The sequence below is a fragment of the Alligator sinensis genome, unplaced genomic scaffold (assembly GCF_000455745.1).
Source record: "Alligator sinensis unplaced genomic scaffold, ASM45574v1 scaffold560_1, whole genome shotgun sequence".
NCBI classification, from domain to species: Eukaryota; Metazoa; Chordata; order Crocodylia; family Alligatoridae; genus Alligator; species Alligator sinensis.
In genome coordinates, this window is record NW_005841837.1 from 1,819,547 (window position 1) to 1,833,551 (window position 14,005).

The window sequence follows — 14,005 nt, forward strand, 5'->3', positions numbered from 1 at the left end:
GTTATTGAGTACCCCCACCTCAGTCTTCACTTCTCCAGACTAATTAACCTTCATTTTTTTCAGCCTTTCCCCACTAACTCATGCCTCCCAGAACCCTAATCATCTTTGTTACTCTGCACTGGCCTCTTTCCAAACTGTCCACATCCTTGTTGAAGCAGGAGGCCCAAAATGGATATAGCACTCCACAGTGCAGTGGATATAGTAATCTGCAAACTTTTTACTGACAAGCACACTATTTTTTCACTACGGTTGGTGTTAAACTCTTAAATTAGAATGCAGTCCTTGTCCAGGACCTGACAGAAGAACTATATTTACATTATATAAAACGTGTCAGTAAAAAGGTTTGGTTGTCAGTAAAAAGTTTGCAGACCATCAGTAAAAAATGGTCTTGGGTTGGCAATCTCACTACCTGGCTGCTGTCCTGCTTTTGATCTTCCATTTTCCTTTGCCTTCAGGAGCAGATAGAGAAGCTCACTGTTCCCTAGGCCTCTACTCAAGTGTTTCAGTTTAAAATGGTATTAACTAAGCTCTGGATTAACTGAATGCTGGCTTGACCCTATTCATTAGGGCTGTGCAAGGCTTTAGACTGTGCTTCGGATCTGGAGAAGCTTTGGATGCTTTGATGTCCAAAGCAGCATGTCCAGATCGAAGCACTGGCTTCGTTAGGCTTTCCAAAGCGGTTTGGAAAAGCTTTGGAGCCACCTCAGAGATCTGACCATAGGGTATAATGTGGAATCAATGAAATATCTATAACTTTGTTGTTTTCTGTCTGGTTTGGATGAAACTGGCAGGGGTGATGGCCCCTGCTGAGGCCACAAAGCCTGCCAAATTTCAAGAAGATAGGTGCAGGGATTCGGGGGAAACTGCACCCCAAACTCCTGAAAGCAAAACTCATGTCATGTATATGTGTTACAGCACAGGGGGCTGAAAACTGCAGGGGTAGTAGCCCCTGGTGAGGCCACAAAGCCTGCCAAGTTTCAAGAAGAACAGTGCAGGGGTTTGGAGGGAATTGCACCTCAAGCTGCTGACAGGCAGAACTTATGACATGGGTGACACTGTGTGTGTTAAGGCGCAGCAGGGTGAAAGCTGCAGGGATTATAGCCTCTGCTGCGACCACAAAGCCTGCCAGCTATCGAGGAGATCGGTGCAGGGGGGTTCTGGGGTCCTGCACCCCTAGCTGCTGACAGGCAAAACTCGCGACATGGGTGCTTGTGCATCTGTGTTCGTCTTGGGGCAGTTGATTGTCTGTATTGATTATTTCCTTTCCTTAGTCTATGGTTTTGTAGGTGTTAATTGTTGCTAATTAACTGGCTACATTAGCTAGCTACTGTGTATTAAGCTGGTCCCTGAATGAATCATGATTGATTGGTAACACAGTAGTTTAGCAGCCAGGCCTGCAGTAGCGTCTCCCCTTCCCCCCAACTTCCGTGCCCCAAGGCAGGCAGTTGCACAAGCACCCATGTCACAAGTTTTGCCTGTCAGCAGCTAGAGGTGCAATTCCCCCCAAACCCCTGCACCTATCTTCTTGAAACTTGGCAGACTTTGTGGCTTCACCAGGGGCTACCACCCCTACAGTTTTCACCCCCCTGTGGTGTAACACATACACATGACATGAGTTTTGCTTTCAAGAATTTGGGGTGCAGTTCCCCCCAAGCCCCTGCACCGATCTTCTTGAAACTTGGCAGGCTTCATGCTCTCAGCAGAGGCTACCATCCCTGCAAGTTTCATCCAAATCAGACAAAAAACAAAGTTATAGATATTTCATTGATTCCCCATTATACCCTATGGCTGGCTCTCCGAGGCGGCTCTGAAGCTTCGGCCGGATCGAAGCGGGAACCCGATCTGGAGCTCTGGATCGAATCGCTGGCATCCGAAGCGGCCGGATCTGAAGCCGGATGGAATAGCTGCCTACTCGCACAGGCCTACTATTCATTACAAACATTCAATCCTCAGCTCCTTTATTTAGCAAGGAGTGCTGCCCCTTACAGCACAAAGGGAAATTACTTGTTGACACATATCGGTAACTTGCTGTGCCATTAGGACTGAAGTTTTCTAAATCAGGCTCATGGATTTTAAGCACTCAAATCAATGTCCTATTATTTAAAAAACAAAACACTGTCACTGAAATTGGAGAAGGATAAGGATCAAGGTGGGGTGCGCCAGCACTAAATTCTTAAAAGTATGTCCCTTGTCTGCACCCATCCTGGTTCCTATTCTAATCCCTAGATCCACCCAAACTCTAAAGGACAAGACTCAAAGCTGCCATTTTTTAAGACAGGGGTGGGTGTTTGCATCATAGTGAAACTCTCAAGCCAGGAACAGTAGACTACAGTGCAGCTCAACAGTAAATGCAAATCAGTGAAACTTATGTAGACCAACAGTGCTGTTATCACTTTATTTTTTAATGTAAGACAAGGCAATCAAAATGCCTTTTTAATACTTCACATAAACAGTTATTAGCAAATACAAATATATATAACTTTTTGCTTTTACTGAAAATGTCCATTGAAGGATTTAACTTAGAAATTTCTGTTGTGAAATCTCTCTCTAGATTTTGCAAAGTTACTAGATATTCCAGTGCAAAAATAGATCCCATTACAGACAGCATAAAGTGCTTGGAATGAAGGACCAACTCTATCTCCTGGGAGAGGAGAAGCAAAAACACCCACAACTTTATCCTGGGGAAAATATAACATGTAAAGTCCTAGTTGAAATACAATTAGGGAAGCAACAATTTATTAATAGCACAACAAGTGGTAACATTGTTTCAAATCAGTAAAATGCCCTCAGTGTAATCTATTATTAGAGCTGTTCACAGTCATAACACATGGCACTTGGGATCATTTCAGCTGACACCCAGCTACAAGGGCAGGAAAAAAACAACTGAAATAAATTCCATGAGCAATTGACTGAGCAGCATGTGAGAACTGCAATGTCTGTATGCCATGTAGATCAAAACAGAACAAAAAAGCCTTGCCACATTTATGGTTTTGCCATGAACTGAAAAGCTGTCAGACAATCTGGCTAGCCTCAGTATTTAGCATAACTCTTCTTTGTGTCTCAGAATCCAGGTTATGCATCAGTTTGCTAATGCCACAGTAGCAGTAGGGTTCTTCAAGACTCCTTTTTGGCTGGGTTAGGATAAAGAATCACATGGTAAATACCCTTGCTGTGACATATGGACCAGTACAGAGAGAAACTGCAACCATTTATATGGACCTAAATGCAAATACTTTCACCCTTGCCTCTGGGCCCCAACTCCCACTGAACTCACCAATAAGACACGAAGGCTGGACTGAATCCATAACTTCAGTTGTTCCTGGTCAGATTGTGACTTAATGCCAACTGCAGTAGTGGTTTTTAGTGGTGTTAATACAGCATATGTTCCTTATTCATATGGTGAAGGATTGGGCCTACTATTTCTGTAAAGTGTAGTGTATATTAATCTCCTAGCTCCTTTGTGGTGATGCTTTAGGGCAGTCTCAAACTGAGTCCTTGTGGGTATACTATGAGAAGTGAGGTATGCCTTCTACTTCTCTCCCCCTTTAAAACAGTATTTTACGATTTAAAAAATATAATACAGTATGAAAAAGGCACTTTGGCAGAGCCACAGATTAGCTCTTATTTTATCCCAGGGCAGGATAGAGTGAGGCCAATGCTAAGAAATTAGCATTTTATGTATTAAATTGAAGTTGTCAACGATCCCAAATGTATGTGGAGGTCTGTACATAAAAATCCCATTACCTAATGGTGCTAGGTAGTGTTTTTCAGTTTCTGTCACTTCTCATATGTCTTAAAAAATTCTGGAGGAATTCCAGAAAAACATCTAACCAGTGAACTACTCTTCTGGTAGATGAGCACAAAGAGCTAAAACAGAACTTCTACATGTGCTAACAGCATAGGCTCAGCAAAGGACATGAGGCACATTAATGAAACCAGTCAGTGGGACTGCTCACGTGCTTTAAGTTCCGGTTCCTGAACCTAGGCCTAACTGTTGAAGCAAGGCTAAGGTGCCTGCTGAATGCATTACTGAAAACATATTCCTCATGCCCTAGAAAGAACTCCTGTTTAGCAAGAGGACAGTCAGCCATTCTCACCATTAAAAAAAAATTCTTGCTCTGGGAAGGTCTGAATCCCAGAATATCAGTGGATATCCCAATGACTAGCTGTTCAGGGGAAACTTTTAAAAAGGTGCTTTTTCCCCACAAACAAGAGCTAGGGATCAGATAACAACTGAAACACGTTATTACAGAATATTACAGAAGCTGAAACAGTAATCATGTCATCTCCACATAGGAAAATCTGAGGTGAACTTATAGTAACTGAGCCCAAGGATCACGGTAGCTGCTAGGACACAAAACCTGGAACTTGCACAGATCTCATTACATATCTGTAACTAAACTGAACAAAGAGAGAAACTGAAAGAGAAAGCATAAACACAGTGATGCAGGCATAATGTAACAAACTACACTATGGCTAGACAGATCAGATGGAAGTATTTTCATACCTTAATCTTGCTACCTATTTATGGTCATAAATAATACTGTTTAAAAAAAATCTACATTTCTTCTGGTTTTAGTTTAACTGGCTTGACAAAGCCAGAACTGGCAACACATTTTTGCTAAGCAATAACAACTTTAGATGCTGGGTACCTTTCTGATGCCAAGCAGGCATGAAAGGGCAGATAGTGCACATCAGAACAATAGGCAATTTGCTCATGGCACTAGCAGCATATGCAGCCAGTGAGACTGCAGCTGTGGTCTAGTCCCTAGTTTTGCTTCTCATCCACTGCTCTCCACCAGGTGCTTGTGGAGCTGCTGCAGTACCTTAAAAAGGAATGGGAAAGCACTTGTCTACATAAAACCCCAGGTAAGAAGTAGGTGATTGGTCACAATGCTGGTGGGACAGTCCCCTGCCTTTTGCAAAGGTTGGAGTTTTGTGAGCTGCCATCCACTGCACCAGATGGCGAGGGATGGGCTAGTGAATCCACATCTACCATCTACGTACAGTATTGCTTTGCAGCCTATGATTATCACTGATTGATTGACACAAGCCTTGAAAGAGGAGCTAATCAGATGTTTTTCACAAAGTAAGGCCATGGCACTGGGGCATTTGGTGACTTCTGGTCACTGGCTGTTTTGGTGCATTCATTGCCAGCAATGGATGCAGCACCAGGGAATTTCCACTCCTGACATAAAAAGGGATGGAAAGAGTAAATGTGCATGCCAAAATATATATCAATAAATAATCACTGGCCATGATTCCCCAATGAGCAATGGTTGCAATCCTAGTAAAAAAAAATAAAAAAGATGGGTAAGAACAAAACAGTATGGTTGAAAGCCCACAGCCTCCAGTGGGTGCCATACTACAGTTTCACAGAGTTAGGCTGTAATAAACTAGATTCAAGTCTTTCACTTGAGAACAGTACAACAAGGCAACGACTCTGGGAGGCACTGCCTCTGTAATGGAATTTTTGTTTTCATTGCATTGAATTGCATTGCATTGAATGGTTATCAGTAGAGTGTCCAGTTTGTTTCTTTCCTCCCGCGTTTCCCCTTGGGAATATCCTATCCCATTCAAAGGAAGGCTGTTTTTCTCTTTTGCTTGTCTGGTCCTTGCAGACAGTGGCTCACACACAACTTTCTTTCACCTTCTTATCTTGCAGAAAGGAATTCAGCTTTGCAACGTCCACAACAGTCTGGTGTTTGTGCAATGACAAGTCCTTTGTGTGGTCATCATCACTTTGGTCCTTAGCAAAGTTTACAAATACCTGCAAGAGAAAAGGGAGGCCAGTGGTCCCTTTTGGGTTCTGCTTTGTACAGGATACTTTACAGGATCCATGTTTGCCATGGATTTATTTCTACTCTTATTGAAATAAGGGAAAAAGTCCTCCCTTTAGCTTCAGTGGCATGATGGCTGGGCACCCCAATATCTACCTCCCTTTTTGGAAAGGAAAAAGCCTGAGGTGGGGGATCTCAAGCCTAAAAACTTGGCTACCTTCTCAGTTGCTCTGTCATCTCCATGCACTGTCTTGGCTTCACCCGTCTGAAACGTACTCTGCTACAAACTCTCCTTTCAGCCCAAACCCACTCTATGTCCTCTCTTCCAACCTCTGGTCTCTCCTCTTGCCTTTCAGCCTCCTCTCCCACTGGCCCCAAGACCTGGAACAGCCTCTTGCTGGCTCTTTGCCGAGAATCTTTGAAAACTCTTTCCTAGAGAAGCCTTCCCCTACAGACCTCTGTTCCTTTCTAGGGAGTTTATTCAGGGGTTCTTGTAATGAGAAGTGAAGTTGGCTCACAGCCGATGGGAAACTTACTTGGTCAAGTGTAGTCTGAGAAACGGAGTAGTCTTCTATGTGGAGTCTCTTCTTGTTCTGAGACAAGACACTGAATATCCTGGCCAGGGAGGATGGCGAAGACGGGAGCTGGTACTGAAGCATGTTTCGATGCTTCTCTTTCAGGACGCTGCCTGGGAATGCAAGCCCAAAGAAGTCCTGCACAGGAGTCAGGTCGGGGTTTGCTCCCGCTATCCGCACGATGATGGTGTAGCCATCTCCAAACCTGAAAGCAAAGTGGGAAATACAGGAGGGTGAGCAAGCTGCTTTCCAAGAACAGGAGGCACTCAAAATACAGGGCCATCTCCTGAAGCATGAAAAGCAACAAAACTGGGGGTCTGGAGGCAGGGTAGTTGAGGGGTCTTACAACAGCTGCAGGCGTATGAGTGGGAGCCTCACTCTGGACTTGGGTGACAGCAGCCTTCAGTCAATCCAGCTGTAAATGGGCACGTGGTCATTTAGTTAAAGACAGCAGCTGGATGTGCTGCTATCCACACCATTCCTTTGTGTGCCACTGGCTACAGAAAATGGTGGGCCTTAACCACGTTGCCCAGTGGGCTGTTCAGCTAAGGCTGGCCTTTGACTTGGAAAAGCAATAAGAGTGACACAGTAGGAGAAAGACCAACTCCTCATCCCAATAGTTGAGAACACACCAGAATACAGGCTACTCCCCTTACAGTTCTATGGCAGAAGCAAATTAAAGGCAGTCACCTGTTCTTCAGATGCTGGACGCTTCCCAGACACCTGAACCGCCCATTGACCATTATCGCCATTCGAGTACACAGGGCTTCACATTCTTCCATGCTGCAGGCAAACAAAACAATATTTAGCCCCAAACAAGGCAAACACTTACTGAGATCACCCATCTGTCTTTGCAGAAACATAGCAACTTAACTGAAAATGAACCTAGACCCCATCAAAGCAGACCAACGCGAATAGACACTGCTATAACAAGCACTACATGCCTGTGAGATGTCAGCACCACCGATCTGCCCTCCTTGATGACACTCAGAGCACAATTCCAAAGGAAACGTCGTGCTTTGGGATCCATTCCTGTGGTTGGCTCATCCTGCAGATGACATTTGTTAATCATGTTATGTAGTAGCCCAGTACTGATACACATTGTAATCCTGTGGGAAGTAACTGAATGGAGAAGAGAAAAATGGCAGGGAAGCCTTTTTCTTTTCTTTTTAAAATTTAAAAGCATGATACTTTCCCCCGTAATTGAAGTTGGGGGAAAAAATGTTAGATCTGCTCTATAAATGGTCCCAAACTGGGGAAAAAATGTTGTGAAGATTGTTGTCCTTCCTCCTCTCAGATTATGAAAATGTGAAATTTCACCAAATTTCGAAATATCACAGGACACTTAGCTACTAAAACCAGCTAAGGCAGAATGGGTAACCCTTGCTCTTCATCTGTCATGGGTTTAGGTAATCCTAGATCACATACTGTATTCACTCAAATATAAGATGATCCCCTTATAATTAAATTCTCTACCTAGAAAATTGATACATTTGTCATAATTTTCCAGGTATAGAATCTAACTATTGGAGGTTTGCCTTCAATTTGTCTCACTCCCACTGCTATCGGAGGGAAAAAAATATGGGGGGTTAGGTAGCTCCCTTGTCTGCTACCCCACCCCACTGCAACCCCTTCCCCCTCTCTTTACTATCAGACTCTGCTGTTACTGAGCACATGGAAGTGTGGGGCAAATTTGAAAACAGTGACCTTGACATAAACATACCTGTAGTAATTTGCATATATATATATATAAATATATGCAAATTACTAGTTATCCACAGACTTAGTTCAGATGCATTTTACCTTTTTTTAAACTGCTGCAAGTTTTAGCACAGCTACTCCATAAACACACTTTTAAGCAACAATTTTTTTTTTTTTTTTACCTATTTAGATACTTTTTTTTTTTTAATTTGTATCCGAGACCAAATTAATCAAAGCTAATTCCAAATCCAAGAGTCCAGAACCATAAGTGGCCTTACTACTGGCAAACATCCTCCATCTGCTCCTAGGGCATCAGATGTTTCCAAAACCTTTGGCGGGCATCCTACTTGCAGGCCCAAGCCCTGGGGCTTAGGATTCAGATGCCCCTAAGTTTTGCTTGCCCTTAGCCATAAGGCCCTTGGAGCAAGCAAGGGAGGAGGCTCCCATTTCCACAAACTGGGCTTAAAGCCACTGCAGCTCAGTGGGTACTGAACCATGCCAGAAGAGCAGTTCTCCTGCAAAGCAGTTCAGGAAAACTGCCCTCTTGGACACAGATGCATGGTATTTCCCCTGCCAGGTTAAGAAGCTGTTACGCTTGATCTGAGCCTTATATACAGTACAGGCTATGCTAGATATTAGTCCAAAGCCAAAAGACTCATGATTTACCATTTAGTTCACTGGGCTGGACCAACAGCATTTCAAGCCATAGTGACCTCACAGCTCAGAACTGCTCAGTATGTGTGCACTCCAGATACTGCCCCTTCTCCCCCAACAAAGGTCCATGTGCTAATTAGCCCCCACTCATGACTGGAACTGGTGGTTTTTGTCATGAGTCCTGGGATCTTCCAAACATGTGTATGTAGATGAGACACTGGGCAACCTCGTTTGGCTCTATCTTATGGGGGGGCTGGGCCACACTAATCATATGTGACAGGTTGAGAGAGGGGACAACAGAGAGATTCCGAATGAACTGTCTGAGGCCCCATTTGGTGATGTTTGTCAGACATTTAAGGCTGGTGAAGAAACAGGAATCCTTGGAAATGGGAAAGAAAGATGCAGCTCAGCTGTGGAAGTGAAGAGGAAGTAAAAATGTATTCGAAGTAGTGGTCCACTATAACTTGAAAAGGAGCTAGGGCTGAGCACAACAGGCACTACCCTATATCTAGGCTTGGCAAAATTCAATTTTTATTCTTTAATCATAGTATCATAGTAGTTGGGGTTGGAAGGGACCTAAACAGATCATCAGGTCCAACCCCCTACCCTGGGCAGAAACAGGTGCTGGGATCATATCACCCCAGCCAAATATCTGTCCAGCCTCCTCTTGAAGACCTCCAAGGTAGGGGAGAGCACCGCCTCACTTGGGAGTCCATTCCAGAGCCTGGCAGCCCTGACTGTAAAGTAATGTCTCCTGATGTCCAGCCTGAACCTTCTCGCTAACAATTTGTGGCCGTTATGCCTAGTAACCCCGGGTGGTGCCCAGGGTAACAGAGAAACAGAGCCCCCCCCCATTCTAGCTGGTCCCCCCTGGTGAGTATGTAAACAGCCACCAGATCCCCTCTCAGCCTTCTCTAGTGGAGGCTGAATAGGTGCAGGCCCTTTAGCCTCTCTTCGTAGGGCCTACCCTGCTGCCCCTTGACCATGCGAGTGGCCCTCCTCTGGACCATCTCAATGCTAGCCATATCCCTCTTGAAGTGCGGCGTCCAGAACTGGACGCAGTAATCCAAGTGCGGCCTGACCAGTGCCGCAGAGGGTAAGGATCACCCCCCTGGACCTGCTTGTGATGTATCTGTAGATGCACGACAAGGTGTAGTTAGCCTTACTGACCACTTCCTCTCATTGGCTGCTCATGTTCATCCTGGAGTCAACAATGACTCCAAGATCCCTTTCTGCCACCATGTTGACAAGAAGGGTGTTCCCCAGCCTGTAGGTGTGTTGCTGGTTCCTTCTCCCTAGATGCAGCACCTTGCACTTGACTGTGTTGAATTCCATCCTATTCTCATTTGCCCATCTCTGTAACCTGTCTAGATCTAGTTGGATTCTGTCCCTCCCCTCCAGCATGCCCACCTCGCCCCACAACTTGGTGTCATCAGTGAATTTGGACAGCGTGCATTCCACCCCCACATCCAGATCACTGATAAAGATGTTGAACAGTACAGTAATACTTTTATTTTGATTTTTATTTATCTAAATTTTCTGGATCATGCAAAATAAGGGTTGTGGGGGGATATGCATGCGCGCATATATACACATACACACATGCCCACTTCCTCCTCCAGTCTAGCACGCAGCAGGCATGGGGGAAGTTGCTGTGCTACTGGGGTGTCAGCCTGCTGCCTGGACCCTGTGCACAGCACCACAGAGCTCAGTGCCCACTTCCCTTTATCCTGTGGTGTTTGCTGCTCCCCTGCCCTGGCTTCCCCCTGCTCCCTGGCAAGGAAACCTGCCCCCTACAGCCAGCAGCTTGCTCTGCTCATTGGCTCCCACCTGAGTTTGCAAGGAAGGAACTCGCTGGCTAGCACCCTGCAGCTGGGGAGGCAGGGGCAGGGACAAACACACACAGAAACACACAGTGCACAGCCCATGCCCCTGCCTTTAGTCAGTGCTCAGCATGAGCCTGCCCAGGCACTAAGGCACCAGCCTATTCGTACATCCCCTTTCAATAAATTGTGATTATTGATGGAAATATGTTTTTGTTGATCTGTGAGCATGAGGTGAAATCGATGTTTGTTGACGTTTATGGATAAAAACTGAATCCGGCCAAGCCCACACAGATCTTAATCAGATGGCCCGCACTAATTTATCATTGTGGTAGGTCCTCATCAGTATGTTTTCCCAATGTGGGTCATGTGTTTTATAGTCATGGTCAGTGTTGGCTGTATTTAATCAACTTCAAAGTTGGTTTCCATTACTGAGCACATGGTGCTATTGGCAGCAGTTTAGTGATAGCCAATGTATGCAATGCGGTTTCCTTGTTTGTGAATGTAAGATGAGGAGCTTTTTACCCCTGTGCTGACTAGGGGGGAAAACCTCATCTTATATTTGAGTAAACAGCATATTATGTTTTTTTACTGAAAGAATCATAGCAAGAATGGTTAAAAATTGCTTGGAGGAATGTCTTAAGTTTTTCTGCAACTGTTAACACAGATACAGAGGGCTGGATCCTGTCATCCTGTGGACAGAACTCCCAGGGATGATATTGGAGTTTCAGGTGCCGGTCCAAGTTATTTGTGAGTCTATACCTGCAGTGCCACTGCCATGGTAGCTGACTGTTTTGGCAAAATATTCTCTAGACCAAATTCCCAGGCACAGAGGCCCAAAGTTTGTGCCATATCTTGCCCTGTATTTTCTACTGTAACTGTATTTCTAATAAGCTCATTTGTACCTGTAAATTGGGCTTTTTCACACACAAGTGGCTAGTGCTGCATCTGGATTTGTATTTTTTTGCCAAATGGCAGAGCTATGTTGACTTCAATGGGCACTGGATTGAGATCTTGCTGTTGTGAGTGAAAGGAAGGGGTAATACAGAAATGGTTGCACTCACCAGGAATACCACCGGAGGCCCTCCAATCAGGGCAATGGCCGTAGACAGCTTGCGCCGGTTCCCTCCACTGTAATTCCCAGCATATTTTTCTCCATATTTTACAAGACCCAGTTTACGAACTGCCCAGTCCCCGACCTGCAGGAGAGAGGGCAGTGTGACCCGACATGAGGACAGCAAGGGCTCCTCGGCAGCAAAGGCATGCAATTTTCCTGACTCTGGTGGGTCCTGCCCTGCTGAGTCTACCAATTGGAAACACCACCTGTGCCGGTCAGTGCCAACTGCCAGCATTGCAACTGTGGACTCTCAGACAGGGTACTGGATCATGGGATATAGCACAGCTCATTCCCCATTGAAGGCAGGAGACATGCTTGCTGCTTGCTCCTTGCTCAGGAAAAGAGAAGGGCTATTTGCTCCTCTTACACCCAAAGGTACCAGTGCTGGCAGCACATCCAAGGCTGGGCACCACTGTGCAGGAAGGTAAAGAATCTTCGAGCCAGTTATGCAGCACAGTCATTGCATAACACTTGACACAAATTCACTTTGTGGCACCAGTAGATAGGTTGAAAGGAAAACCACCCAATATTGCTCAGGGTCTTACACAATGCCACTGTCAAGTTGGGGCTTTCAAAAGACTGGGGAAGAACTTCAGCTGGCATGAACTAGCACAATGCATTTTACATCAGATTTGGCCCAAAGCCCCTAAGTGGCCTTGTCCAAAATGTTCATTACATGTGCTGGGTCCACATTTCACCCACCAGCTCAACCCATGGCCATGCTTACCTTGCAAACCTCTTTCTCCGGAACGCCTCTTAAGAGTGCAAATAACTCCAGATGCTCTCTTCCTGTCAGCAGCTCGCTAATAGCATCAAACTGAGGGCAGTAGCCCATGTTCTGATGGACTTCTTGGATCTTAGACAGGATGCTGCAAGGCAAGACAATGTCTCATTAGCCTTTTGTACTCATCCATTGCCATTTCAGGTACAGGAGACAGGAAAGGAATGAGACAAATGAGTGATTTTTGAGGTGTAGGACTCTAACTACTAAGGTGAACGTGTCACTGAATCCTCAAAGCAATTTTGGACTAAGTGAATTCATTCTGACACGTGACTTAAGTGTGATGGGAACCATTTTCATATACACCCAAGTGATTTAGGAGCATAAGTCTTGTTTTCAAAAGGGGCACAATGCAGTGTTGAACATTTCAATGCATTTTAACAATGCAGTTTTGAACTATGACTCACATTCAGCAAAACACTTAAGGCACATGCTTAAAGCTAAGCAAAAAGGGTGTCAAAAATTTTAACCCCGGTGTAAGGGGTGAGACTGCAGCACAGCTGGTGGAGACAAACATCAGGAATTTTCTTCGCGTACAGAAGAGGGAAGTATCAAGACTTGCAGGGTCTTCCTCTAACCTGTTTCCCTTGAGAAAAGCTTCTCCCCCCGTCACATCCGTGTCTCCAGTTAGCATCTTGAAAGTTGATGACTTGCCAGCACCGTTCACTCCCAGGAGCCCAAAGCACTGGAAACATTAAAAGATTGGCTGAGCACAGGCAGATGGCAGGGTGTTGTGTGATCTGCAGGATCTTTATAAATGAAACTGATGCATGAGATGGGAGGAGGCCACCCTGGCTGGCTTCAGAGTCAGAGAGGAACAAATGTCATTGTAGCTGTGAATGCAATAAATTGGATCTGAACTTCATGAGATGGGATGAACCTGAATTCCTGCCACTGTAGAGTCACCCTCAGGTTAATGCTGAGGTAATAAAGTTAATTCCAAACACAAATCATTTGGAAGGGAGAAGTGAACAAACTACATTATCTACCTACTTTATGAACCCCTGTCATTGTAATATCTGGGGACTTGAGAAACCTTAGTGTTTCTATCCTAATACCCCACAGTGAGGTAGTGGGGTGCTAGTGCCTATCTTTGTTTTTACAGACACAGGGATTCAGGCACTTCGCCAAGGTTACATGTGGGGAGCCTGTGGCCAAGCTTCAAACTGCCTTAACCCTAGGGCTATCTTCCCTCTTCATTAACAACCAACCTCAAAGGCCGTGTGTAGACAAAACAGGGGGCATTGGTGCACAACACTTTAGAGCGGGTTAAATGCTTTTGCACTGCTTTAATGGTGTTGGTGTTTGCACGCGTCAGTGGGGTACTGCGCAGTAATTCCAGCCGCTGTAGCAAATTTGGCGGTGTAACGCGCCTTAAATGACTTGGGGTGCAGCAAACTAAAACTCCTCCAAGGAGTTTGCTGCTTTACAGCCGCGGAGCAAAGCACTGGGCTTCGTGCAGCTCAGGAGCTCTGCAGGAAGCCCGCGCAGGCAGCCTGGCAGCAGCCCGGGAAGGCAGGCTCCACCCAAGAAAAAAACCCAAAAAACCAGCAAGCCTGATTTTTTTTTTTTTT

At 45.2% G+C, this 14,005-nt stretch overlaps 1 protein-coding gene across 1 annotated transcript in view; it reads right to left on the bottom strand.

Annotated features, from left to right (window-relative positions):
- Positions 1–2,381: 2,381 nt before the first annotated feature.
- The window catches only part of ABCA1 (ATP binding cassette subfamily A member 1), a 122,823-nt gene continuing 111,199 nt past the window's right edge, over positions 2,382–14,005 (bottom strand). Inside the window, 7 exon segments of the mRNA XM_006039495.3 lie at positions 2,382–5,770; positions 6,317–6,560; positions 7,046–7,138; positions 7,300–7,403; positions 11,598–11,732; positions 12,378–12,519; positions 13,010–13,116. Coding sequence (XP_006039557.1) covers positions 5,630–5,770; positions 6,317–6,560; positions 7,046–7,138; positions 7,300–7,403; positions 11,598–11,732; positions 12,378–12,519; positions 13,010–13,116 — 966 coding nt within the window. The 3' untranslated portion in view covers positions 2,382–5,629.